Consider the following 27,511-nt stretch of genomic DNA (forward strand, 5'->3'; position numbering starts at 1 on the left):
CAGGTTGCCCAGGATTGCAATATCCAGATGGGTTTGGAAAGTCTCCAGAGAAGGAGAACCTCTCTGGGCAGTCTGCTCCAGTGCACCAGCACCCACAGAAAGATTTTCCTTATGTTTAGTTGGAAAGGTGGAAAGATCTACATTCTCTGAGTTACTCTACAGCTGTTACCTCTTCAATTAGCTCTCAGTTTTAAATCCCCATTTTTAAAGAGAACATAAATATAAAATATGAACGGTATTGTTCTTAGCCTGAGAAGTTTGCAGTATACATATGCAGGAGTGAAATATAATATAAAAGAGATTAAAAGGTTGCTAAGAAACTATAAAATTCAAGATAGTCTTTTGTTTAATTTAAAAGCAAATTGACATAAATTACCTTAGAAATTGCTCATCATAAATATTCAGAAGAAACCTTCTAGCTGATAAGTGGCAATAAAGGAGAAAAATTATAACTCACTAGAAATCTAAGCCTATAGAATAGATTGTATTAGTACATAAGATGCATTTTGGAGCTACTAACAGCAGACCCACTTGCTACCTGTTGTCTTACACAAAATATTTCTGTAGCAGTTTTGACCGATGTGCAAATATACGTTAGTGATTTAAAGCAAAATAGTAATGACATCACTTTTGTAAAGAAAAAAGACAGACAACATATATTTTTCTGAAATATTTAATATAACTATTTGTAACAGTTCAACTACAAGTGTTGATAGAGTTTTCTCGTAGAAACTCCCATTGAAGTTTAATATTGTAGACAAACAGGACTGAGATCAAAACATGCGATTTAATTCCTAGATAATTTCTGACTGTATTCGGGATCAGACAAAAGGGGTATTCTGTACACACAGACATAAAGCTTACAATCTAAGTAAAATTCAAAGATGTTTCTCTGAAACTGAGTTAACCTATAAAAAATGTTAAAGACTTCTTAAAAAATAGAATGTGCTAAAAATCCAAAGATTTACATATTGCATTTTAACAGATTCAGTAAAATAATTCCAAATCTCTCACATGGAAGAAGTCTTATCCACAAAGATTTTAGTATTATCAAGAAAAATGTTTTCATTACAATATTTTCCTGAAGCATAGGAAAAGAAAAGTGGACAAATTTTATAGTATAAAAGTGAGTTTATAATTCACCTTGAATTTCAGGAAGAAACTTGAAAGTATTACTTCGGAATTCTGTCTTCTGACTGAAATATTGTCTGCAATGCTCTGCGAACATTACACAGTTCCTCTTCTTGCTGTGCAAAAAGGCATTAATTACATTCATCACGCACAGTCGTTAATCCTGGTGCACAGTACATGCTGCTCTTAACATATCAAATGTGGTACTTTTCCAGGGCAACACTGGACATACTAAAACTCAGAACTAAACCAATATATACATTCATATACATAGGAAGGCCACAAAGATGAACAGAGGGCTGGAACACCTCCCCTATGGGGACAGGCTGTTCAGCCTGGAGAATAAAAGGCTCTGGGGAGACCTTATAGCAGCCTTCCAGTACCTGCAGGGTGCCTACAAGAAAGCTGAGAAGGGACTTTTTACAAGGGCTTGTAGTGATAGGACAAGACGGAGTGGCTTTGAGCTTGAAGAGGGCAGATTTAGACTGGATATTAGAAAGAAATTCTTTATAGAGAGAGTGGTGAGACACTGGAACAAGTTGCAGAGGGAGGTCATCAATGTCCCCTCCCTGGAGGTGTTCAAGGCCAGGTTGGATGAGGCCTTGAATGACCATACTTACACAATAAATACAAACGAGAACAAGATAATTTCATTTACCATTTCTCGAAGAAGTTTTTCTTGGAGTCCTTTTATGTCTTCTTTCATTAGATGCATCTATAAAAACACAGCACATGCCTTTTCTCTGCTCATAACTGGTAACCCATCTTCAAGGTGATAATTACACCATAAATGATTTGTAACTGAGAGACCAATGCACATGCAGCCACCTCCCTAAGGAAAGGGCTCTGTGTATTAAATTTATTCTTTCTGGGATGATTAACACTGATAAAAAATAAGGCTTGAATAAAGCTTGCGCTTGCTTTCCAAATACTTGCACACACCTTTTAATGGGTGAAACCCAGCCCCAAAAGACTGAATATTGTTATATTGAAGGATATTTTGTGACCATTACAACTACAAAAAATACTTGTATGGCATTAATACAATGCTGAGGTTAAGATTTTCTTTGGGAAAAAAGTCAATACTGATATCTGTTGTTTAACAAATTATAAATTAATAAAACAAAAAAGAAACAACAGTTCATCATACCTCTGAAGTAAAAATATGTTCTTCATGGTCAGATGTATGGTAGATACTTTTTTCAAATGAAGTTCTAAGAATCTGGACTCTAAAGAAATAAATTGCAGTTCAAGCAGCTTTTCCATGTATGCCATGTATACATCCCATTACTTGTGGTCTATTTGTACTAAAAGCATGGATAAATATTATATCATTGTTACTACTGGAGTAGTCCAGCACAGACGTGGAGAAATTCAGATGGAGAATAATTACATTTCTCCTGTAACTTAAGGTTTTTATCTCATTTTGTCATCTCATCTACCATCTCTATTTCATGAAAGCTAAAAACTGTACAGACAACATACTAGTTGGCCTAACTTGGACCTCAAGTTAAAAGAAGACGTATCTCCACCTGGGATTCATGAAGCATACTAACCTTTGTTGCTCATTTTTCCTGTATGTACTAAAAGTCTGTGTATGTTTTTTCCAAAAGATCTGTTAAAAAAAAAAAAAATCAGTAGGAACTAATATTTTCTCAACTAAAACTGTCTGCTAATACAAATAAAATAAGCCACAACCACAGACTCAGCACAGAATGGATAGGAGTTAGTCACCACAGAAGCCTGGAGGGAATAAACAAAAAGCTTAGCTAGCAGGATGAGGCACTTGACAAGTTCTGTTTTCATGGAACCAATTTCAACAAAAGTCTGTTCTGTGTAACAGTTCAAAACAACAAGAAAACTGTATATATATATATATATACATATATATATATATATGTAGCATGGTAATCAGACTTCCCATATAAGTAAAGCCATACCTTCAGAGCAAAATTAAAAACAAACACAATAAATAAAATCTTGTGTTTATGAGTATTTGTATATTGACTTTTACATGACAGCAAGTAGCAGACCTGTAATATCAAATGGCTCACTGTAGAATGCCTACATGCTGTTCCTGAAACACAAGCCAGCTGAAAAAATGATCAAGAAGTGGGGTAAATGACTCCTTATTAGTAGTAGTTTACTCTAGGAATCAAAACATATAGTGGTGATCTTGAAATTTTAAGGGCAAATCCTAACACATCAAATTCAGGAGCTGAGATTTGACCCAACTGTTTACCGAAATGCCAAACATTTTTAAAATCAGAATGAAAGTTAAAGGTGATCTGAATAATCTATGGATTCCATAAGAATTCGTTTTTCTCCATGACCAAGCAATTAAAATACAAACCGAGAATTCTTTTTCCAAGCTTTTCAGGGACTGAGAATCTTTTTCAAAATTCTCAAGTTCCTCAAGAAGAGCAAAATGAAATTTCTCCATCTGCCTGATCCTACCAAAACAAAATGAGTTACTTTTAGAAGGTATAAATTGCATTTTAAGGGTGCTTGAAAATAAATCTTTTGTTACAGACCTGCATTCATGAAGCTGGTAACTCATTGTTGCCAAATGCTCATGGACAGCTCTTAATGATTGCTTGGTAAAATGATCCATTTTCTGTGAGCGCCTCTATGAAGGTGTTTTAACATTAAATTCAGATTAATTCACTTTAGGGAAAAAAATAAGCTGCAGTATACTTAGTACTGTAGTAACTGCTTAGGATTACACTGCACAAAAGACTTTTCTTTATCACCTCCCTATCCTTCATGGAAAAGCTTTCTGTTCATGAAATGTAAACAAACACGGGTTTATGCTTCTGATAAAATTCTACATGATTTGATTAGAAGTACTTTATTTGAACATTATTTCCTAAAAATAAAGTACATATCAAATTAATGGTATGAGTTTGCAGCTGTCTTAGATGAACAAACGCATTATTCAGGCTCATGTTTACCATTTTGGAAATAGATTTCATTCAAAGGTTTGATAAATTGACCAGAAAAAAAAAAAAAAATCAAATAGCAGTATTCTTATTACTATAGCTACATAGGTAGAATAGAGGATGAAACCCAAAACAGACCTGGGAAAGAAAATCTTTGGAGTTAGGTATACAAAGAAATTGAGGAAGGCCTAAAAGGAAACTTGAATTCTGTCTTTTCTTGAAGTTCTAAGTACATAGCTATTTTCAGGTCCTTTTAAGCACATTTTCTGGTGTAAGACAAGTGATCATTCATATGCACATGTACCCATAAAGACAACTAATATTGTATATGAAATGTCTTGCCTCAATCTTCTTAGTAAATTCTTTTTGGAGCTTCTGGCATATGCTGATAGTTAAACAATTGGGTTCCCAGCTTTCCCCATCCGAAACAGCCAGATCATTTAGAGAGACAGTAGATATGCTTTCAGACACTGAAGAGAAGTTAAAAGAGATCATGTCACAATTCGTTATGAAAGTGTTCTACCTGAAGTCACAACAGGGCCTAGAGTGGCTTTTGCTACATAGAGATCAATCAGACGGCTGAGGCTAGTTTCTATTTAGCTTTTTTTTTTAATAGGTAAGATGTTTTTGTAATGGCTAATACATTTTCTTGTTAAAACTTTAATTTGTAATGTTATTTTTAACTTTTGCACAATTGTAGTCATCTTTCATTCCAAAACTAACCTTTGTAAGTACCAGAATCAGCTGTTTTAAATAATTTTCTAGGCTGTAACTTTGGTCTTCTCTTTCCTTTCTTCTCCTCCTCCTCACTGCTTTCTTCTCCTTCATCAGAATTGCTTTCTGTACCACTGTGGTACCTTCGTTTGGAAAATTTCTGTACAGTTGGTCCTGTAATAAACATGAAAACATGCTTCATTTTCAGATTATTTAGAACAGTGACATGGAGGGAAAGAGAATTTACCCTATGGATCCAAACTCTAGGAGTAAGTCGTGGCTTTAAAGCTTGAGAATTATATAAAAATTAATCAGCATTGCACTTATGGAGGGCACTGATGGATGTAAATGAACAACAGGATTTCAGTGGAACACAGAACTGACACATGTAAGACTCGCTCACTGAAGAGATTCACAGCTTGTACCTGTCTTATGTACGGGACCATGAGGTTCTTCATTCCAAGACTGTGCTTTACTTCCACTGGAAAGAGATGGAGCTGGTGTTACACAATCCTAAAAGAAAAGTCACCAATTTATTAGCTTCCAAATTAAAGCACTTAGAAGTCCTTATCCGAAATCCCCATTTACATAGCTTTTCATTACATCGGGGACACAAACACATCTACAGTATGGAGAAAAAAAAAAAAAATCTTTGCCAGGTTGCACATGATGAAATAAATTCTTCACCACATCAATACCTAAAATGCTAGTACTAAGACAAATGACCACTCACATCTAATGTTTCTTGCAATAGAACATAAAAATATTTCTTACAGGAGTAATTAGTGTGGGGTTTTTTTCCCACTAGAAAAAACACTTAGAAGAAGTGGTCTGAAGGTTTACAGCAGTTTTTATTTATTTGACAATGCTGCAAGAGTTATTATATTGAGTAGTACCTTAATGCTAAAACTACGACAGCACTTTCTCATCTCAAGAACTTTTTCATGCAGATGTCACAATTCTTTTATTTGTGGAAAATCATTTTATTGAAAGTCAAGAAGAAAACATTTACTCATTATTTTTTAAGATACTAATAATGATCCTGTTGGGATACAATTCTTTCCTTGTACCCTTATGATAAACAATTCCCTAATTTATCTCAAATATTTAAATACTACCAAGTAGGATTTTCCAAACATGCCACAATGTAATCTATGGATAAAATTTAACATTAAGACATGCATTTTCCTTCATCATCTGTGAAGTGGATAAGACAAAAAAGCTGCATTCCTCTTCTAAAGAGCACAGGATTTAGTAACATACCTCATCTTTACTTTTGGTGATAGGTCTAGTGATATCTTGTTGCTTTCCTTTAATAGAAAGTGTGTCTGAAAAGCAATGGCTGAAACTTAAATCTTCATTATCATCATGTGGTTCAGATACAGATCCCTTTGCCTGTTTTCCATTGACAATTTTACATGTTGTTAAGTGGATCTACACATTACAAAACATATCATTATTGAAGGAAAACGTACAAAGCATAAGACAGATGAACAGAATTTCACTTAAAATAACTGCAGAGTAACTTTAGTATTCTTACCAAAGATGCTTCGGTTAAAACCGGTGAGAAATTTTTATTTCCAAATGTTAACTTTTTAACAGTTGCCTCGGGGGACTGATTTAAACATACACTTTGAATATCCTTTTTTGGGGGAAAGAGATTTTTGGGAGAGATTTTCTTCTCAAAGCTTAACGTTTCCCTTTGTTCTGGTGTTGACTCCTGCAGACTAGGTGATCTATCACTGTAAGCATGCTCTTGAGTAACATCTCCTTCTGATACTCTTTCAGCACCTAGAAAAGAGTTCTTGAACTGTCAGCATGAGGAATGGAAAGAAACAGCAAGTTAAAGCCCTGTATTGCTAACTGTTCCAACTATGGATATTTTCAAGTCTTAGATGTGTGGTATTTTTCCTTAGTTGCTGGCATATGACTTGCCCTTTTTGCAGTCTCTGCAGTATTTTAGCTGTTACCAGATTAATTCTAATGCTTTTGCTTTGCATTTCTGTACTATGCTGATGTCAAATATTACCAATCTATCAGTGTTAGTGATATATTAATACACTTCCTTAAATTATGTGATACACACTGAATTAGGGGTTATTTCTTCTTTTAAAAGCATAAAAGAAATGTAAAATTCAAGTACTATGATAATCCCTAATTTAATCTCCAAATTTTGGAAATGTATTGCTATAAATTAAAAAGTCAAAATACATACATCTCATTGTCTCAGGAGACGCAGGACACTCAAATGAAGGAATTTCAGTTTCCTTTAGTTCTGTAGAATTCTTTGATTTAATAAATGCCTTTTGTACATAGCAAGCTCCTGCCTTTGGCTCCAAATACAGAGTACTCTGGAGTTTCTTTTGCTGGTTATCATCCTTGTTTTTACCACTCATATGCTTCTATTAATATACAGAGTTTATATAAACATTATTTGTAAACATACAGAAGTATTCACACACACACACACACATATATATATATATGCAGGCAAAGGGCACATTACCTATACGTACTACTGAACGAGCAGTAAGTCCCCAAAGGGACATCATTAGAAACATTTCAATTCATAAGAATATCAGATGTTCTCTTATCAATAAACACTGAATATTTTTAAATTCTGCAACCAGAGTTTAAGGGCACTACTAGAAATAACGAATAAACTTCACTTCACTTGCTCATGTTGGGCACTGAAAATTCAGGAGCAGTAAGCAAAAAGTAAGCAGAAAGTAGAAAGAGTTTATTTTGAAATATATGCCAGAAGTGGATTTTTAAGAATGAACTGCAACTCTCTACCTGTATTTTTGGTTTCTCCTCCTTAGGGGTACACACTGGAGATTCATTTTCACTGTCTGACTCTGAGCTGGAAGGCTCTTTGTAATTTTTTGCTAATGCTGCTCTTCGAGGTAGTTTTTTTCTGGTGCTTTGTTCTGCCATTCCATCAGTTCTCGCATTCTGCTTTTTACATTCATTTATCTTTGGAAAAATAAAGACACTTTCAGTTTAAATCACAATAAATAAACTTATAAGAATAAACAACAGGCAACTGGATTTAATTACCTGAAAACCAAAACACCTAAAAAAAAAATTAATGTTACCAAAGCTCAGAGTTTCCCCCTATCATTCTACAAAACATTTCAGGAATACAAATTTTCACACTAAAAAAAAATAGTCTGGAGGAGACAGGGGAAGGTTTGGAGCACTTTTAGCATGGTTTTGTTGTTTGGCTTGGGTTTTCTTGCTCTTTAAACTTTGCCTTACAAACACCTACAAGTACCTTCCATTAACATGTTCATAATCACATATAATTAGTTAATACTCTCAACTTCAATATGCTTACAGTATTTTGCAATAATTACTCTTTAGTAGCTATAACGCTATCCATTTCTCACTTTCACTATGTTATATATATTAATTTAAAGAAATAATCTTTAATGTAATAAAATGCAGTTAATCACATTAGCCACATTAGCCTTGCTGAAAAGTGACATTCAATGAAGTAGATGGCTACAAATCAATAATTTTAAGTAATAAAGTTTACAAAAGCACCAATGTATAATTCCAGCTCACATCTAGTATTATATGCCTGAAAGAGTAGCTAAATATTACATTAAAAAAATTTAGTATCGGAAAAGAACTGTACTTCTCAGCTCATGTGGAAATAAGCATGGAGAAATGGCATGTATTTATAAAAACATCCTTTAAAACAGTTTCTGCATTGAGTGAAATATATTTTAAGTATTACAAATCTAGCTGCAAATTTACATTTACCTTTTTCTTATTTGCATTTTTGCCTTTAGGTTTCTCCATGTGGCAGGCAGGTTCATAGGATTTATCTGCTTTAACAATACACAGGTTAGAAAAATAAGAAAAATATTCGAATGTTTGACATTTAGAATTTTAGCTGTAAAATCATGAAATCACATTTATGTCCACAAAATTACTGATTCAGGAAATTGCTTTCAGCAAATTATTTCAAAAAGCCAAAGGTATTTTTGTTGACACCAACCACTGCCTATCCCGTCTTCAATTATTTTCCATGCTAAAACGCAGACTTTTTAGAAATTAACCTTAAAAAATTATTAGAACTAACTTGGAAATTTCTTATGCTTGGAAATAAGTAACAAAAACCTACTGTATCTGCAACACAGCATAATACAAGTTCTGCAGTAAATATCTATGGACAAAGTTATTGCAGCATTTTTAAGAAATATGAAAAATGCTTCTTACTTTTGTCTGGGCTCTTCGGTTTCCACAAATTCTTATTTTTACTGTAATCAATTATTCGGTCTTTAGATTTTCTATTTGATTCTATTAGCCAACTAACTTCTGTCTTGCTGCCATCATCTCTGTATTCTGTGTCTGTGTCACTGAAGAGATGTTTCTTGTTTTGATTGTTTCTAGTCTACAAACCCCCAAAATTTCTTAAGTTAATGATTTACTTTTAATATACTTGTATAATTGGCATTTAAAGGTAGGAAGACTGATCCACAAAAATCTGAGCCTTACTTTTTTTCTTCCTGTGACTTCGGTGGTAGTTTTACTGTCATCCGCATTCCTTAATCAGAAAAAACCCACACTTTTAAACACACATTTTAAAATACTTTTTCTAAATCTTTCTACTATTTGTGACACATGCACTAAGGATTCAAGCAAATGTACCTACTTTTGTTTTCACATCCATTTTGAAACACATTTCACCTCAAACACTAAAGGATGTGCTTATTTGCTAATGACCATTAAGAACACAGTAACAATGCATTCCTTTGCTGGCTGATCATTAACAAAACCCACTCCCTTCTAATCAGGGGTTTATAACCACATAGTATTCCACCAAGAGAACATAAGCTATTTTCTTCACGAAGACAGCTTCTTTCCTTTTTATCAAATCATGAAAACACCCTGGGACACCACAGCAGCTGTGTTTACTACCTAAAAATAACCCACAGTCAAGATATTGTCATGCATATATTCCCTGGAATGCTGGAGAATACAGACAGCACTGTAATTGATAGTCAACAGACTAGGACACAACATAACATCCCTACCCTTTTTCGGCTGGATCTGTACGAACACTCAGTTCAGTAACACTCAGTTCTTGGACCTAAAAAAGTAAATAAATAAGCAGTGCAGCTTTTCATTTGTTATACAATTTGAATAAAATTAAATAGGCCACCAGATGGCAAAGCTAAGAGCTTTCCACGATTAACTTATGATGACTAATTTATATCTTAGAAATTTAAGAACAGAGATGATAGTCAATACCAGTTGGAACTGGTTGTACCTCAAAATACACTAGTTTCTATTCATTTGCTTCACTACCTTCAACTCAGCAGGATCCTCTGAGTCATAAGAAGCAAAACTATCTTTTGTTGTCTTTTGCTTTTATCTTAGCTGGAATTTTTTACTCAAATATCTGGACAAAGATGTCTTTACAAAGGGGACTTGAAGGATGGCAGTAATGCTATCAAGATAATAGAAGGTAAAAATTATGACACTCCTAGCAAATAAATTTATTCTTCATTCAAGAAGGCATTGTAATAGCTTTAAGGGGCTAGAGCACATTTGTATCATTATACATTGGAAAGTGATGGAGTTGTTAGCAGGGCAAGCTTTCTCCCCCACCCCCATTTAGTTCAATGATACAATTTGAACTTTTAGATGTTAATGGTACTTTCAGTAGACATAATTTGATTGAGCTCCTTTACATTCTATTCCTATCAATTTCAGTTATATTCTTACGTCAAGCTTTATTGTAGGCTCATCAAACCCACAGATGTTAAAGTTGTAGACATCATCCCTGTCAAACAGACACAGAGAGTAATTTTGTGACTGAATTAATGAACATTTAACAAATTTAGGTATGGGTAACTAAGAATCATTTGAAAATATTTTAACTACTTACGTTATATGACTAGCAGTTGTATTAACAGCAGGAATGGTCCTCAGGCTCCTAGCCTGAAGTTCGTCCTGTACATAAATAAGAAGTTAACTCACATAGCAGATCTGGCATATGCATTTATACTCACTGTCATCTCAAAAAGCACTCTCTTTACCATGAACATATGAAAAATATCAAACAGCTTCTCAGACTTTCACTTGATTTGCAACAGTGCAACATGGCAAAAAGCAACAAGAGCTAGAAGAAACTAAACTTTTAGTATTTACCCTTTAAGGGTATCAACAAAACCTCAGACACCCCACCCCGAATATTATTTTCCACATACTGCTTACATCTCGTTTATGAAATCTATAATCTCATTTACTATATTTTTAATTAACATCTACAGTTATTTAACTTTTGGTGATATTTGTAAATTTTCACTTTACATGTACTAGCTACCATCTTATTTGTACTTATACCACATACGAAAAAAAAAGTCCAACAAAAGCAATGTTACCTTGAAGACACAGGATTTATTTAAATGTGGCCTAAAAAATAAGGATGTATTTTGTTAAATGCTAATTAGAACATACGCATCAGAATACTGCTTACCTAAATAAAAGCCTTACAAACAATGCATTTATCCAGGCTTTTAAATACAAACCCAAGTGGATTAAAATACATCAGTCCCTGTCATCTTTGTGCTCTAGAACAATTCTCCCCAGATCACACACCTATACTGCAGTTTCTACAAGTCTCACAAGTCCCTATCTAAAGGCTGAAAAGATGACACAGCCAAACTATTGCAGTCCTTTGCCATCCAGGTACAACCAAACATGGTGTGTCTGTAGTTTTGTGTAAAGTACATCTCCAAGCACCAGTTGCAGCAAGGTGAGACTAATTTTCTTATTTAAGAGAGTTAAAATGTAACAAATTCTAACAGTCAACTCTTTCAGGAAGAGCTAATAACTTTAGATAATCAGAATCCAACCCAAACTATGATGACAGGATGGTGACACCCAACATGCGCAGTGCCCACAACTATCCCACTATCTCTCCATCAAACATGTGACTTGTGAATGAGTGAAGACCACCAAATGTTTCTAACAGCTTTGGTAGTTATTTCAGCTACTAGAACTATAGAGACTACAAGAGAAGTGAAGAAAAGATTCAAATGGAAGCATTATGTGAAGTAACTGGAGACAGAGGATTAGATCAGAAAAAAAATAAGCACAAGAGTGGTTTACATCATACCTGTTAAAACTCAAAGAGTCTCTTGCTTTGCTTTTGTTATCAGCATTTAGTTTGTATCTGTCACTGATTTTACTTATGAGTGATTTTGTTGCATCCATCATTTCTTTAGACTTTGGTTTCTACAAAAACAGAATTTAAGACTCAACTTTGAACACATTCAACAGAAGGGCAAAGCTGCAAACAGAAATACAGGTTCCAAAAAAATCATCCAGACTTCATCAAATGTCTTCTAGATGTACTAAAGCACCTTTCTTGGAAAACCATTTTCCCTTACATTGCCTGAACAGCAAGGAATAAAACATCATTTTAGCAGACACTTTCTTTTAAATGTTGTGATTTTGTGTACTGTAGCATTTAAAATTGAATTAAGAAGTGCATGAAAAGTGCAAGTTGGTGTTTATTTCAGAATTTTTTTAAATATTATTTTTTAAAAGAAATTCAGAGTAAACTAATCTTAAATAGGCCCCAATGAAAAAGTAAGCAGTGAAGCTATTTAATTCACTTGGTTTCGGGGAAAAGTCAGTTAAAACAAGTTTGTGACTAAGTGAAAGTAAACCACAAATTCTGAAAGACTGAAAATCTGACATGTCTCTTAGATGCAAGTCAAAAAAATGAAGACAAAAACTCACAGTCTTTGATGGTATTGCATTTTCAGTCTCTTTTTTAAATAGAACATCAGATTCCTCATTTGTGAAATCATAATGCAAAGATGTTTCAGACATTATAGCTGAAAGAAAGGTTTTAAACAATGTTTCAGTAGTAGTTTAAATATTTTCCCCCAAACTTCTAAGTTTGTTCCAAATGACAAACACTCTGACTCCCCTTATGTTATTTTCTAGTAGGGTCACCTAATAAAGCTATTGGGCCCATACCCCGAAAATGATGGTTCAACCCCTTCCTCTACTAATGAATCCCCACGCGAAACTAGTTACATCCATCAGCCTTATTCTAGGAACCACCATTACAATCTCAAGCAACCACTGAGCAATAGTTTGAGCCAGCCTAGAAATTAAAGCCCTTGCCGTCATCCCAGTAATTTCAAAATCCCACCACCCACGAGCCATCGAAGCTATGATCAAATACTTTCTAGTCCAAGCAGCTGCTTCTGCCACCATCCTATTCTCAAGCTTAATCAATGCTTGAACTACAGGATAATAAGATATTTCTCAGCTAACCAACACAACATCCTGCCTACTTCCAACAACAGCAATTGCCATAAAACTTGGCCGAGTGCCGTTCCACTTCTGATTCCCAGAGGTCCTCCAAGGCTCGCCACTAATCACAGCCCTTCTGCTATCAACAATAATAAAATTTCCCCCCACCATTATTCTCCTTCTCATGTCCAACTCCCTCAACCCCCACCTTTTAACCTCAATGGCTATTGCCGCAGCCGCCCTGGGCGGTTGAATAGGCCTCAATCAAACACAAGTCTGGAAAATCCTAGCTTTCTCCTCCATTTCCCACCACGGATGAATAACCATCATCGCCATTTACGCCCCCAAACTAACGCTTCAAACCTTCCTCCTTTATACCCTCCTAACCGCCACCAAGTGTTCTGTGGTTTTCTTCCCTCACTGTATCAATTTAATTTTCTTAGTTTCTCTTTTTCACTGTGTTCATCTGAAGAGATACTTAAACTAAATTAAAAAACGCTAACAAAAACCTAACGCAGAAAAAAACCCAGCCCAGTTGTAGGTTAAAAATTCATCTGAAACATTTTTAATGCCAAAAGTTAAAATGCAAACATCACCTAGTTGGGATGTATGTGCCAGCGATGGATTTAGCTTTTTCGTATCACCAGCTGTTATGTTCTTCTCAGGAACAGAGCATGCTCTTTTTTTCCATGTTTTGATTTTATCCAAAGAACTCTCCAGAAGATCAGATGGCCTAACAAAGGCAATACCATCTTACCATCAGTGAATTGCACAAAGTAAATCTTAATTTTTATAAACATGCACCAGAAAATAGGAAAATAGTGGTAATCTTGAAACGATCAATGCACTTGAGATTGGTACCTAACCTGCTACCATTGTCCAATTAACCAGCACATTGAAAAATGGCACTTTCAGAAACAACGTATTCTTGTAAGTCATCTTCAAAAAGGCTTATGGCCATCATTACATCTTGAATTTAGAAAATTTATGGTGTGTGAAATCTGCTACTTGTCCTGGCACAGATCACTTAAACCCATGTGCCATTTCCATTCTAGCTTTTGATATCATCTCTAAGAATTACTCTCCTCGTTGCTGCTAAGCTTACTTAAATTCTTGCTAGTGAGCACTATTTTCATAAACAGATTCATCAATTTAAAGTCTGATTAAGACAATAAAATAACATTGTTGATGAAATAGCCATTGCATACACAAGAGAGCTGGTTTGGTAGTAGGAATCTCAGCATTAAAAAAAAAAAAAAAATGGCCTGACAGACAGACAAAGGTTCTCTTAGGGAAGACAAGACAATTCTGGCATTTTCTAAGACTATGCAACAAAATTTTGATTCTAGCAACACTTGAAAAATGCTCCCTTCAATGCGAGTGACAACAGTGACTGGATGTTTTTTTTCCAATACTTACAAAGATTTGTTGCTTCTCCCCAGTGGCTGAGAATCAGGAACAAAATCTAACGCTTCACCTAAATGAGACATGAATTGGTATTGATTACTATTATGAAAGAAATGGATACAATTGAAATTATCAAAGGACTATCAAGTTGTAAAATCAACTTGCCTGAAGTTTGCTTTTGTACAGCCTCAATTTGTGCCTCTTGCATAATTTCTACAGCTTTTTCAGCACATGACTGCAACAGTGGGAAAACACCCAAAAAACCACATCAGCAAACAAGTACAAACAGTATAACCTCATAAATTTGGATTTTCCCTAATAAAATACAAAAATCACTGATTCCACTACCTCAGGTAGTTTTGCCCCATTTCTGCTATTTGACTTCCTGATCTTCTGTTTTGTTTCACCAAATCCATTGTCTAGTGTACATCTTTGCCCAGACTGAAAAGCACAAGTAACACTGATAATTGCAATCCATAAAGGCAAAACAAATAAAATCCTCCTAGAGTGCAAGACTAGAAATATTCTAAACTACATACTCTAGATGCTAAAGCATTTTTCTAAAGCGTAGCTACACCAAAAAAAAATTCAGATTCCCATAGCCCCAGATTTGGCCTGAATCTGACTTGGAATAACACTGAGAACCAAATATTAAAAAGAAGTTATAATGATGTCTTTGTTCAGTTGGAACAGAAGCAAAAATACATAGACTGCAGTTCAGTCTGAGTTTTGTTTGATTTTAGTGAATGTCCATTCAAAAATCCACCAAACCCAATGTTATAAATGCTGTAAGCTTAAAACATGAACATGTCACAACTACAGCTGGATGTATTTTATTTAAGAGTATTTCAACACTGCATAAGGAATTTGGGACAGCATACACTGTTCTCAGACTACACAAATAAAGAACTGTGGCTCTCGTAAAAGCAAAGTAACTCTGGGGTCAGTACTGACTAGAGAATGCAAATTTTAGCTTGTAAGACCTCAGTCTAACTTTAGACATTATTAAACCTGAAACCCACAGCACAAGAAAAAGTAAAACATGCTCTTTTCTAAATGTGAGTTGCTGATTCCAGCTTTTTAAAATGTGAATTAGGAACAAATTGGAATAGAAATTAAAGGGTATTCTAAGTAAAAGACTTAGCTACAGATGATATGCATACTCCAGTAGATTCCCGATAAAAGTTATTTGTTCTGGTCTCATTTATTGCAATATCATTCGACCTTTCAGCAGAGCTCATCATTTCCAGAGGCAACTTAAATCGTCCTTTACAAGGAGTGGCTGAAAACAAAGCAGAGACATGTCAGAATTCTACTATTACTATTACAATTACACTGCCTGTGAGACCAATATGAAGAGTTTTGCCCATGATCACAACTATTCCAAAAACTAGCCAACATTTAAAAATCAACTCATTATGTACTTTCTATGATTTGGTTTGTTTCAACTGAGTTACATGGAGGTTATTGAGTATATACTGTGGATATCTGGAGACAAACAATGAGTTTTACAGCCTGGCTCTGGTAGAAAACAGCTGGTCACCTATTTAAAGTTTTTAATGGAGTGTATTTTTGCTGGAACAGACTGTGTGGTTAAATTCTAAATAAAAAAGTTACAGAAGTTCTCTCTTGTTCCATCCTAATCTGAAAACTCTTTTCTAACATGTTACACTGTGTGACACATGGATTTACATAACCAAGAATACTGATGCACCTGAGACAGTTAAAGCAAGAAAATCAGGTTTGTTAGTCCTGCAAGTGCTGCCACTAGTTCCACCTTCAGCTTCTACTGGTCTTTGTCTTACAAATCTCCCCCTTGCGTAAAGTATTAAGTATCTGTTACAGTAAGATTGTTAACAGGAAAGTGATTGACTGCTATTTGTGATAGTCTCATCCTATTCTCTGAAAGAAGCAGTTTTGATGTAAGCATCAGTAGCAGTAGATTTGTGCCTCAACTTTGCAGTGGATCCTACCTTGCCCACTAGCCATATAGTCAACTGCCCCTTAAGAAACACACACAGTTTCTAAAGAAAAAATGCAAGTGATAGTTGTCAGTGATAGACACTGGAAAATTCTGATTTTCCACTGCAATTCCTGACAAGTCTTTAAACCAAGATCATATGAGGACTGAGATGAAAGTATTTTTTAGCTTTTATAATTGACTGCTGTCTTCTCAACTTGCTCCAGCACAAACGGCAGCACTAAAAAGGAAAGGTGACCTTCAGCTGTTGGGAATGCACGTGCAGCTACTGTCCAGCATCATGTCTATGGACTAGTAGCAAGTGGCCTAATTTAACAATTTCAATTTTAAAGCACCTGCTAGGGAGATTTTACAAGTTCTGCTTTTCATTTTGCAGCTCTGCAGAGGATCACAATTCATGCTTGTATTTCAAAGAGGATTTATAGCATATATTTTTACCTTGGAAGCATTTGTAAACTTACATGTGCTACCAAATACTAGTGGACTCCTTGTAGGAAATCTTGCAATTCCAGGAACAAGCACAGATGCTTCTGACACCTTCCTTTTACAAGATGCAGTTATCTGGAAGAATGGGAAAAACTTGACCATAACAACGTATTTAGGACTGAAACAGAGATTTTAGAAAATCGATTTCCAAGAGTCTTTTAACACTTTCTGTTACTGGAATGTCAGCTGCGGCTGCAGTACACACCAATGCAAACTACACCAAACTACTTGAATTATGTATTCTTAAAAATAAGTATTTTTAGACTGAGACTGGTGATTGTTGCTTTCTAAACTAATTCAATGAAGCATGGACAAATCCTGTCCATTAACAGTCAAGGTAGCAAGTGTAATTCCCAGGAGTTTCTGCTTAGCTATCATACCAGCAGGACCTCTGGAACAGGTTTACTAGATTACTGCTATCAAGACACACACTGTAGCACTGCTTTATGTTTTCCCCCTGTCCACAGCATAGCTGTATTCAGTCCTGGTATAACCATAAAGAACCAAAATAAACACCACGCCTAATGAACTAGACTTTTCTGAGTTTAAACCACAGAATCAGAGGACCAGTCCCATGACGCTGTGGTTTGACTAACCAGGATAGAGGATTCTCCTTGACAAGCATATGCTTTTTGTAGCCATCAGTCTTTGTGAATACCAAGCCTACAGGACTTTTCTTTAATTACAGCTATTATAATTGCTGAATATTAGTCAGTCTCCAGAGGCTATTCCTGACTTTCACATAAGAGATGTAAACATGTCTTGAAAACATTTATCTTTAAAGAGAATTCTCAGATAAAATGGGTTATAGAATAGTAACACTTGTTTTTCATTTTTGTGACATTGCTCTAGTTTCAAGAAAATGAGAAATTGTTATGCAAAGGGGATTTATGCAGCTTCATCAGAAAAACAATCAAAGTTGTATTAATTATATTGCAACAGTTTTATATCACACAGCACAATATTTAAACTTACTAGTATTTCTGATGCACTCTTTTCTGTTTTGATGATCCTGCTTACCTTGGAGCAATCATCCTTGCTTTTTTCTCGACCGTTACTTTTATTCCGAGTCCTTGAAGTTACAGGAAGTTGCTGGGTTTTGCACTTACTGAGTTTCTCCCCTTCAGATTTTTCTTCCAAACATGGTGACAACTGGCTTTCTGGTACCAGAAGCTATATAGTATTTTGGATTTAATTTTTTTTTTTATTCAGTATTAGGATTTTACTATGTTTTATATTTACACGGACACAAACAATTTCTTTACCCTAAGCAGCATGCCCCTCACTGTAGATTTTTTATAAACTTCAGAGCTTATATATAAAATTTCTTTATATATATAAACTTTTGGTTTGAAAAGCATCCAACCTAACTGTTATTTTTGCTGGAAAGGATGGGTTGTCAAATCACAACTCACATAAAAAAACTACCCTTGTGTATATCTAAAGCTTTGGATGTTAATGGTATCTCCTCAAATATACAATACATACCAGAAATCACTTCACTGGTTTGAGAGTTATCTTTCCTTACTGGCATTTTAGAAGCCCTTGTTGTTATGGTGAATGATCACAAATTAGCTAATAATAAGACTAAATATAAAACCCAAGAAAACAACCATCTCAGTGTGCTGAAGCAAAATACCTGTGATCCACTTTCATCAAAGATGACATGCACAGTTGTTTTGGCAACAGATGCAGAGTGCTTCTTACTAAAGCCCTACAAAGTGAGTAACCATCTATGTATAACACTTCACTCACTTTTTTATACAAGAAACAGAAAGAAAATATTGAAGTCAGAAAACTTAAGTAGCTGAAATCAGGTTACAGGAGAAAATAGATTCTGCAACTTACAGAAGTTCTACTCCTCATTGAGTTTCTAGTCTCAAAGAGTCAGGGCAAAGTAGTTTAACACAGGCAGGAAGGAATGAGCTACAGCTTCCTAATTTTTTTTTTACTGATTAAGTAAATTCCTATGAGTGATAAGCATAATGAAAAAAGGGACAGATAATGGATCATTTCTGAAAAACTTCTGTATTTGCAAATATCCAGTTTTTCTGTTTCTGAAAAATTATAAATGCAAATGCTGACGTTGATCACATATGGTGATCCCTTTCTGAACAGTTAGATTTTCATACAATTATTTTTACATTTTAAATTCATGGATTTGTTTAGGTTGGAAAAGATCCTTAAGATCATCAAGACCAACCGTTAACCCAGCTCTGCCAGGTCACCACTGAACCATGTCCTTCAGCACCACATCTCCATGGCTTTCCAATCCATCCAGGGGTGGGGATTCCACCACTTCCCCAGGCAGCCTGTTTTTTGGCTTGACAACTCTTTTCCTAACGTACAACCTAAACCTCCCCTGGCACAGTCTGAGGTCATTTCCTCTCATCCTTATTAGGTACCTTTACCAAAGCTTAAGATACAACAGGAGAAATGCTGTTCTGTGTTGGCAGTGTTAAGCAGAAACTCTTGATATAAACAGACACCAATCATCACAGCTCTAAAAGCATTTATATGGCAATGAGATACTTATTTTGAATCAAAAACTATTTGAAAAGGTGTTAAAATCTTACCTTACATTTACTAAATCCATATGTCTTTCTGGTTACATCTTTGATTTCCAAGATAGAATCAAAATACAAAAAAAATTTCAGTCCTTCTTGATTACCCACATTCATTGGGTTTTTTAGATCTATTGTTAATAACTTCCTTGAATCTTTTTCTGGAGGAAACCAAAATTTGAAAAGTAGTTTCAGCATGATTTAACATTTCATATCCTGCTTGTCAATACATAAAGCTTACTTGTCTTCATCAGTTCAGCTATTAAGATGTACACTTAATTCACTATAACCTATAATAAATTTTCTAAGTGAAGTACTTCAAGATTCAATCTTTAGAAATACCTATCCTGTATATTATAGCTCCAGACAAATTATTACTTATAAAACTAACTAATTTAAAAACTTATGCCATTATCTTATGCCTTACCCTGTATTGCAATGAGACATTATTTTAAAACTATTTTAATAAAATAAGACCTGCATGCCCAAACTGCACATGTGACTGCAGTGCAATCTTACTCCTGAGAAAAGCAGTACCTGCAACATTTTAAGTGGAAACTTCTGCTTTGCTGAGAACTATGTCAGTATTTTAGAATCAGTCAGTTTGAATCTCCCAGGTAGCATGTATTAAAAGGTTATATTTTTGAGTGCAAATACCTTCAAGGGTATAGAGGTCTACCTCTTCTTCTGGTATAATGACTGTTTCCCACTGATGTTCCTTATATGAAAAAAACATATTTTTAAAGCTAGAAAAGCATTATTTTACAGTTAAGAGCAGTGGTCAGAAAGTTAATTAGAGGACAAATTTTCAATTTATCAAATCCTCTGTTACAAGCACCTCAATGAACACAGCCTTCAATGATAGCAAAAGAAAAGCTTTGGTAGAGACATTTTTCCAAACATTTTAAATCTCATCTACAAAAACTGTATGTGCAATTAAGTAAATGGCTTCTTAAAGCCATTAACATTTTTTGCCAATAGTATTAGAAAGTCATCACTTTTAAGTTGTTTGATCCAAATATGTACACCAAATCTAGCTGTGTTTTTCTGCTTCACTCTACAGATGCACACACAACTTCCATGGGGAAACAAGTTTGGTGGCCTCGAAAGAATGTTTATCTACTGCCTCAAATCAGCCCAGTACAACAAACAAAATCTGGCTTACTGCATCATCTGCTGCCACATAGAAAGATATACTTCTGCTACCAACATTGAAATCAACCCAAAATTCTTCAAGATTATCATCCATTGGTATCTGTAGCTAAATGGGAAAAAATTAAAGGTAAAAGAGATGAGAGCAACAATGTATACCACATAACAGGCTTTGTGCTACAGTCTGACAAATTTTAAATCCATGCACATTTGTAAACTGAAAAAAAAATAGTTTCTTACTATTTCTTGATTCTTACCTCTTAACTCTTCAGCTGCACACATCAAAATCTGTCTGTATGACTAATCCTGTAACTTACCTCATAGTTATCAAGAGCTGCTGATAGACAAGGATATGTGTAAACCCTGTAAGAAAAGGATATTTTGTCAAGAATCCTAAAATGCTGTAAACACATTTTGCTCTAGCACGGGGTTAGACTAGATGATCTTTCAAGGCAAAACACTCAATTCCTGAACTTCTTTGCTACTTATTTTTTTTTAATATCTTAACTCTGTGATTCTTTGACTTTACACCACAGCAATACTAGCCTTGAATGCTCATATCAGAGTTCCCGAAAACCATTTTTTTTGTGATATAAAGGTTACTCCTGATGAATGAACACAAAATCCAAAAAAGAAAACGTATTTACTTTCAAAACACTATTACCTTCTTTTGTCTCCAAGCATGCCATTCACTTGGTTAAGGAATTTCCTGCAATCCTATTAAAACACAGAAATTTCTTAAAGAATTTGAAAATACAAGTTTTCTTCCCCAGAAATATTTTTGATATGACTTACTGTTTCAAACTCAGAATCTTTAATCCCTTTAAATGCATTGGACACGAATTCCATGGAAAACCACTGGCATGCCAGTTGTTCTCTCTGTTTCTGCGATACCATTCTGCATAAAGCTTCTGTAATGGCTACCTGCAGGTCATAGTCTACAGCACAATACATTTTACAGGAGAGCAGATTTAAAGATACTACTGATGTGAAAAACAACGTTTTTATATAGGGAATTGATATAAGCAGTGATGAACATTTCATCTATCACATTGAATCCAGATACATAACCCATAAGGTATATATAGATAAAGAACCAAGAGAAAAAAGATAATCAAAGGACTTATGTTTCAAAATGAAATTTCAACCAAACTTCCAAGGACTGTTAAGAATAACACTGGACACATAAGAAAGAGATATGAGATTTTCAGCTTTCACTTGTCTGAACTGGAAAACTGTTGGATTACTGTTGGAGAGAAGTTACAGTAGTACTAAACATTCCTAGCAGCTCACTGTCAAAAAAGACTGACTTGCTTATGAGCTTGTGCTATTTTAAAACTTCTGTTGTAGAGAAGAAAAACTTCAAAAAAACCCACACTGCATCCATCTGAAATATTCCAGTTTGCAGACTGTTTTCATGCAGTATTTGTATTTTTCAGAGGACTGTAGCTGTAACATTCTGTGGCTTCTAACTGTCTCTGGATTTGTAACATCTGCATGTGATTTTTAAGAAGTTCAATACTAAATCGCTTATTCAGACCCATGCTCACCTCCAGCATCCAAAATTCTTTCTCCCATGTCACTCCTGCCAAAAAAGTAGCATTTCATCAAAATACAACAGCCACACAAAGCATAAAAGAGAAGTTTTACTTACAAGCTTTCAATGTATAAGCAAAAAACCCTGATTCCCCTAACGTATCAAAGGGCTGTCTGTTATGTGAAGGATGTACTACTGGGGAAGTGAATCACCTCACATATACAATTTTTATTCTATTTATTTTTGTAAATGCCATAAAAAAATTTCCAGTATGAATAGCTTGCTCTTCCAGTGACTTATTGATTCACTGTGCTTTATATATATGTTCTTAGAAACAAGAGTTTAATTATTTTAAGACAACAGGGATAAGAACAAGCCTCACTCAGACTGAGAAACAGGTAAATTTTGGTTTTCAGTGAATAACCCATAAGACTTGCCCACAGCTACTACCACTGCAACACAACAGCAAACACAGAAATTAGTTAAATGGGGATGAATTAGCACGCATTACAAACAGCCTAGAAAGAACTGCCTTCCCAGTGAGGCAAGTTACATAATGATATAAAAATTATACTGAAGATTATTTACATGGCAAGCAACATTTCCTTTGTAGAAAATATCTTTTTCCTGGCATCTCGAGGTGTGTTGTCAAGCATTAAATTAAGTTTTCTTACTACCTAAGAGTGGAAAAAGTGGGTAAGATTAAATATAAAATAACTTGTTAAAGTTCAAGTTATTCTTATACTGGACCCTTGTAATATATTTCAAATCACTTTGAAAATACTATACTTAACTGCAAAGCAATATGAGACAATGAGTTCATCTGACCTTAAGTGGTGTTCTCTTGATTTAACCACCTCAATTTCAATAAATAACATTTACAACTGATGTTCACATTAAAGCTAATGTGTTATGCTGCTTCTTTAAAGGTTTAAATATAGAAAAAAAAAAGCCTTTCAGAGCTAGAGTTCACGCCACAGTTGATTGCTCGGCTAAAGTGTACCTTACATTTACCTTAAAAAGCCTTTCTTTTGGGGATGCAGCTATACAAAAAGATTTTTTTTGTTAAGTTTCTCTTTCTTTAGAGAGGAGGAAAAACCCAGAGATCTGAAGTTACTAATAAAAATAGAAACTTGCAGTATGCTAAAAGGTACACAAACTTCCTGTAACTATCTGAAGAATTCACAATGAACAATCCTAACGTTATTTATGTCAACTGTAATAAAGCATATTATTTTGCACACTTTTATAGAGATTTCTCATCAGAATCTTTATACCATTATTTGGTAATTTACTGACCAAAACAGGCCTGGGGAAAAAAAAAACCAAAACAAACAAACAAACCTAACACAAAACCCCACAACCAACCAAAAGAACAACCCTGCCCAAGACATCAACAACCATAAATAGTCCCAAAGAAATGTTAAATCATTCATCTGATACTGAATCACTACCATATTCTGGTTTTGGTAGCAGCTATACAGTTAAATAATTATCTTCACAAAGTCTGTTAAAACACTAACCAGAAAAAGTGTTGCTTAGAAAGAATAATATTTACCTCCTGCTGAACATAAACACTAACTCTCACATCAGCGATAAGGATACATGTTCTCAGAACAAAGTTTTCTAGTATTTGCATTCTACCTAATAAGGGGCAGCGGGAAGACACAGGGGAGAGAACCAAGAAAAGTTATTCAGAGTGTATTATGGTGCTCCTCCATCATCATTTTGAAAAAGATTAATTTACATTCAGAAATAATATGTGTTCCTTTCCATATAAGGTTGCTATTTCGAAACAATTATGACAGAATACTTATTTCAATTTACAGTAAATATAAGTTTACAATGTCTCTGTTCCTGTGTACGTCGTAAGTCCCTTGGCCATGAGATTATTTTCAAAGTATAACTGGATCAATTCTATAACTTTGCTCTACGAGATATAATTCAGGTCCTGGATTTTATCTTCCCAGGAACAAGGAAATCAATCTTTTATTTTGATTGTGACAGCATAATAGCCTGCAGTCACTTTCTACCTACTGCTACACTGAAAGGTAAAAGCAGTGTGATACCCAGGATAACAAGGGAAAGGACACTGTGCTATGCTAAGCTAGGCCAGTAGCTAAGAAACAAAGTTCTTTTTAGGAAAAACTCAGTTCAGTTGCCATCCCTGAAGAGACCAAACAATCCTACTTTTTCATTACTAACGTCATCAACTTTAAAAGGAAATCTGTCAGCAAAGAAACCTCAAATTAATCAAAGCTGCAGCTGACATTCAAGCATTTTTCAAAGAAATGACAAGAGTAGTCCTTTGGGCAGAGTACAGGCTACTTGAGGACAAGCCTTTTTATGTTAATTAGATGAAGCATACAGATTTGGTTGCATATTTAGATTAAGAATCTTTGTACCACCCTCATTATACATGTTCTTCTCAGAACTACCTTTCTCCTCAAGGAGCCTCCACAAGTACTAAGTTATTTTAACACTAATAACATTAAAATGTCTCTTTCAGAATACTTAATCTATCATATCTAGTGTACACTGTTTTTAAGCTCACCTTCAAGTCCGCTATCACATATAGCCTACAATAAAACCAAAACAAAGCACATGATTTTGATACTGTAAATATTACAGCACAAAGATCAGCTAACGTGTACCTAAAGCAAGTATTCAAAAAGCAATCAAGGATTTCAAATAAGTTCATCCTCAATGAAGAACATAAAAGACTGCTTCTAATACCAGTTGTGGCTTCCCAAAATTATACTTTAGCTAAATTTGCGGAAATTATTTCCCTAAAGAAAATTTTCTTTATTAACAGGAAACTCACAGATCTTATAAACTTGGAGTCCTGGGATTAGTATGCTAATAATCAAAATTAGAGCAAGATGAAATTTTTTTGTCATTGAACACTTATGTTGTTGGGGTTTAAAAATTTTCTTTCATGATGCTAAACATGGACAGAAAACCAATATGAACGCAGGCAAACTATTTATCCAAAAAGGAAATTGCAGGAAATCATTGTAATTGTAGTACATTTGAATGTCTTTTTGTTGCTAAACTTTTATGAATTCTTCTGGCAAATGCAACATATTATCAGCATATTTTTACCAGCAACACACTGAAGAAATCCTCAGCCAGATTTATAAGCGCTTCGTTCTTTTCAGTTCCACCATGGATGACAATTTCTTTTACCTTTTCAAACCAATTAGCCATGTAAAGGGAAAAAAAAATAAAATTTAATAGCACAGAGAAGGGCAACAGTTTGCATTATACTTCAGTAAAATACAAACTACACAAAGACTAAATCAGCAAAGTTACCAGTCTGCTGAGTGCACTTTAGTTCCAGACTAAAAATTTTTGCTCACACTAAAAAGATGTGATTTCAAACTAATGTAATTTCTGTAGCTGACTATCTAACAGAAAAATTAGAGATCTACTTTTAGACCTGCCATCACAGACAGAAAAAGCTGACAATGGACAATGGTTGAGTGACAAAGTTTGTTTGTAGCTGTGGTTCTAAGCATGACATTATCAGTGACACTCATCTGACATTGTTATTAATGTTCTTTAAAGAAATTCCTGGTGAAAAAGGAAGTAGTGTATATTTTCCAGTATACCCATTATGTCAAGTTCCACATGATTAACACATTTAACATGCAACCTGAAATACCACAAAGTAATCAGACTACCATTATAGTTTGTTTAAGGAACAGGTACAGTATCACTGTTGTGAGTACTCTCGAAAAAGTATAAAACTGCATCAGGAAATTCCAATTCCTGACTCAAAAGCAGAACAGCAAGCTCATATAAAAAGGTCTTATCTTGCTGTGATTGCTGTAAACATATCTAAATGATATCTTGCATAACTTGCAAATCCTTCACTGTGGCAGAGCGGTTCTCACTTGATAAGAAGCCACTTGTCAAAAAACATTTCAATCTCAAAAATGTTTGTTGCAAAGCTGTAAAAAACCCAATTTAGACACAAACAAATGGAACACTCAGCTGTTCAGCACTGAAGCATTACTTTTACATGCTTCACTAATTTTAGTTTTTCTAGAAGTTCAGGTATGCTTTATGGTTTTACTTATCCTTCCGATAAGACCAAATTTCATCATTGCTGGGAGCCCATCTTCTCCTGCTATGCTGACGTTTTTCCCATATTTTTGAATACAGTTTAGTACAGTGCAAATGCTTCTGAATTCTTGTTTGTCAAGTTCCTGAAATTGAAATTATAACATAAGCTTTAGTGAACGATTATAGAAGAACCTGTATTTAATTAACCAGATTCATTCTTCTCAAAAGTATCTTAACTGCAGGTTGCAGCAGAGATTTCATTCTTAAATTTTATTTCACCTTTTTTAAATCAGCTGCTGGTATAAACCAAGGCAAATGAAAAAATGTTTTTCAGATTATTATGACAATATAGGTGATTTGGATGTAATGATTACGTTACCCGACAGAGAAGCTTGTCCAATTTGTTGACAAACTGTTTGCTGCATTTGTAAGATACATTTTCACAGTTTTCTGTTGCCAGAAATTGTTCTAGTGACTGGAAAGCTTTTTTTCTTATAGCTTCGTCAATTAACTTTTCAAACTGTCAGCAATAAAAGAATAAAAAGCAATCTCATTATTGCATGCTTAAGATTGATACCAAGTTAACTGCTGAATTCCAAAAAAGTATTTTCATTGCAAAATCATTAAATTTAAAACCTGAACTACAGAATACCATATCTAATACATTAATCATGCAAATACTTAATCAGAGAATTTATTGGCCACTTTTCCTTAACTGAATGGTGGGGGGTTTCCCCTCATATTACAAATAAAAGCCTACAGAAGTGTTTACTGTGTTAATACCCCTTCCTTGGTACATTTAATATTTTGCATTGCTATTACTGACTTTAAAAGATACTCATGTATTTGAGTACCACTGACTGTCTCAGTTATTTCGTCACTCTGTCTTAAACAGTTATAACAAGATTTAACATTCTGATCCAAAGTACCACCCCAACTGATTCATGTATATCAAATGCATATGATATATTTTCATCAATAACCATTTCCAATTCCTCTAGCTTTTACTTAGCACTAACCTACATTGAAGTAAATTTTCTTTCTATTACATTGTTCGTCACACTGCAAATTGTAATTAAATACCAGAAGTGCTTTAAGCTAGTAATTAAAATAACGAATACTCATATTCTGGCCCATAAGCACATACCTGCATCTCTTTCCTTGATGCCATTTTTGCAGTTCACCTACTCAGCTGCAAAAGGGAACAATCATCACTCGATCAAAACACAAATCA

General features: G+C 34.6%; 1 protein-coding gene across 1 annotated transcript; it reads right to left on the reverse strand.

The window, feature by feature from the left end:
* Window positions 1-1,172: 1,172 nt before the first annotated feature.
* On the reverse strand, window positions 1,173-27,448 carry SYCP2 (synaptonemal complex protein 2). The gene is made up of 43 exons (XM_054391740.1): window positions 27,425-27,448; window positions 26,657-26,797; window positions 26,292-26,420; window positions 25,312-25,416; window positions 24,761-24,785; window positions 23,765-23,850; window positions 22,795-22,883; window positions 22,220-22,254; window positions 21,465-21,607; window positions 21,334-21,386; window positions 20,987-21,032; window positions 20,683-20,778; window positions 20,175-20,235; window positions 19,530-19,678; window positions 18,593-18,667; window positions 17,974-18,126; window positions 16,929-17,028; window positions 15,650-15,768; window positions 14,652-14,721; window positions 14,499-14,556; window positions 13,676-13,812; window positions 12,555-12,652; window positions 11,926-12,044; window positions 11,189-11,219; window positions 10,693-10,757; window positions 10,530-10,587; window positions 9,836-9,891; window positions 9,297-9,345; window positions 9,018-9,192; window positions 8,559-8,626; window positions 7,584-7,763; window positions 7,003-7,189; window positions 6,328-6,578; window positions 6,051-6,221; window positions 5,213-5,300; window positions 4,797-4,961; window positions 4,416-4,543; window positions 3,666-3,760; window positions 3,485-3,584; window positions 2,688-2,746; window positions 2,282-2,360; window positions 1,790-1,846; window positions 1,173-1,247 (listed from the first exon to the last, which is right to left on the reverse strand). The coding sequence occupies exons 1-43, from the start codon at window positions 27,446-27,448 to the stop codon at window positions 1,173-1,175; spliced, it is 4,248 nt and encodes a 1,415-aa protein (XP_054247715.1).
* Between the last annotated feature and the right edge of the window lie 63 nt (window positions 27,449-27,511).

Source organism: Indicator indicator, chromosome 24 (assembly GCF_027791375.1).
Source record: "Indicator indicator isolate 239-I01 chromosome 24, UM_Iind_1.1, whole genome shotgun sequence".
Lineage (NCBI taxonomy): Eukaryota > Metazoa > Chordata > Aves > Piciformes > Indicatoridae > Indicator > Indicator indicator.

What these genes read in the sequence shown, in the direction of transcription:
- SYCP2 (XM_054391740.1), bottom strand. Translation starts at nt 27,448, where the DNA reads ATGGCATCAAGGAAAGAGATGCAG. An exon ending in TTTATCGGGAATCTACTGGA is followed by an intron (nt 14,722 to 15,649) that starts GTATGCATATCA and finishes CCACTGTTGCAG; the next exon opens with TCATGTGCTGAAAAAGCTGT. An exon ending in TGGTCCCGTACATAAGACAG is followed by an intron (nt 4,962 to 5,212) that starts GTACAAGCTGTG and finishes TGTTTATTACAG; the next exon opens with GACCAACTGTACAGAAATTT.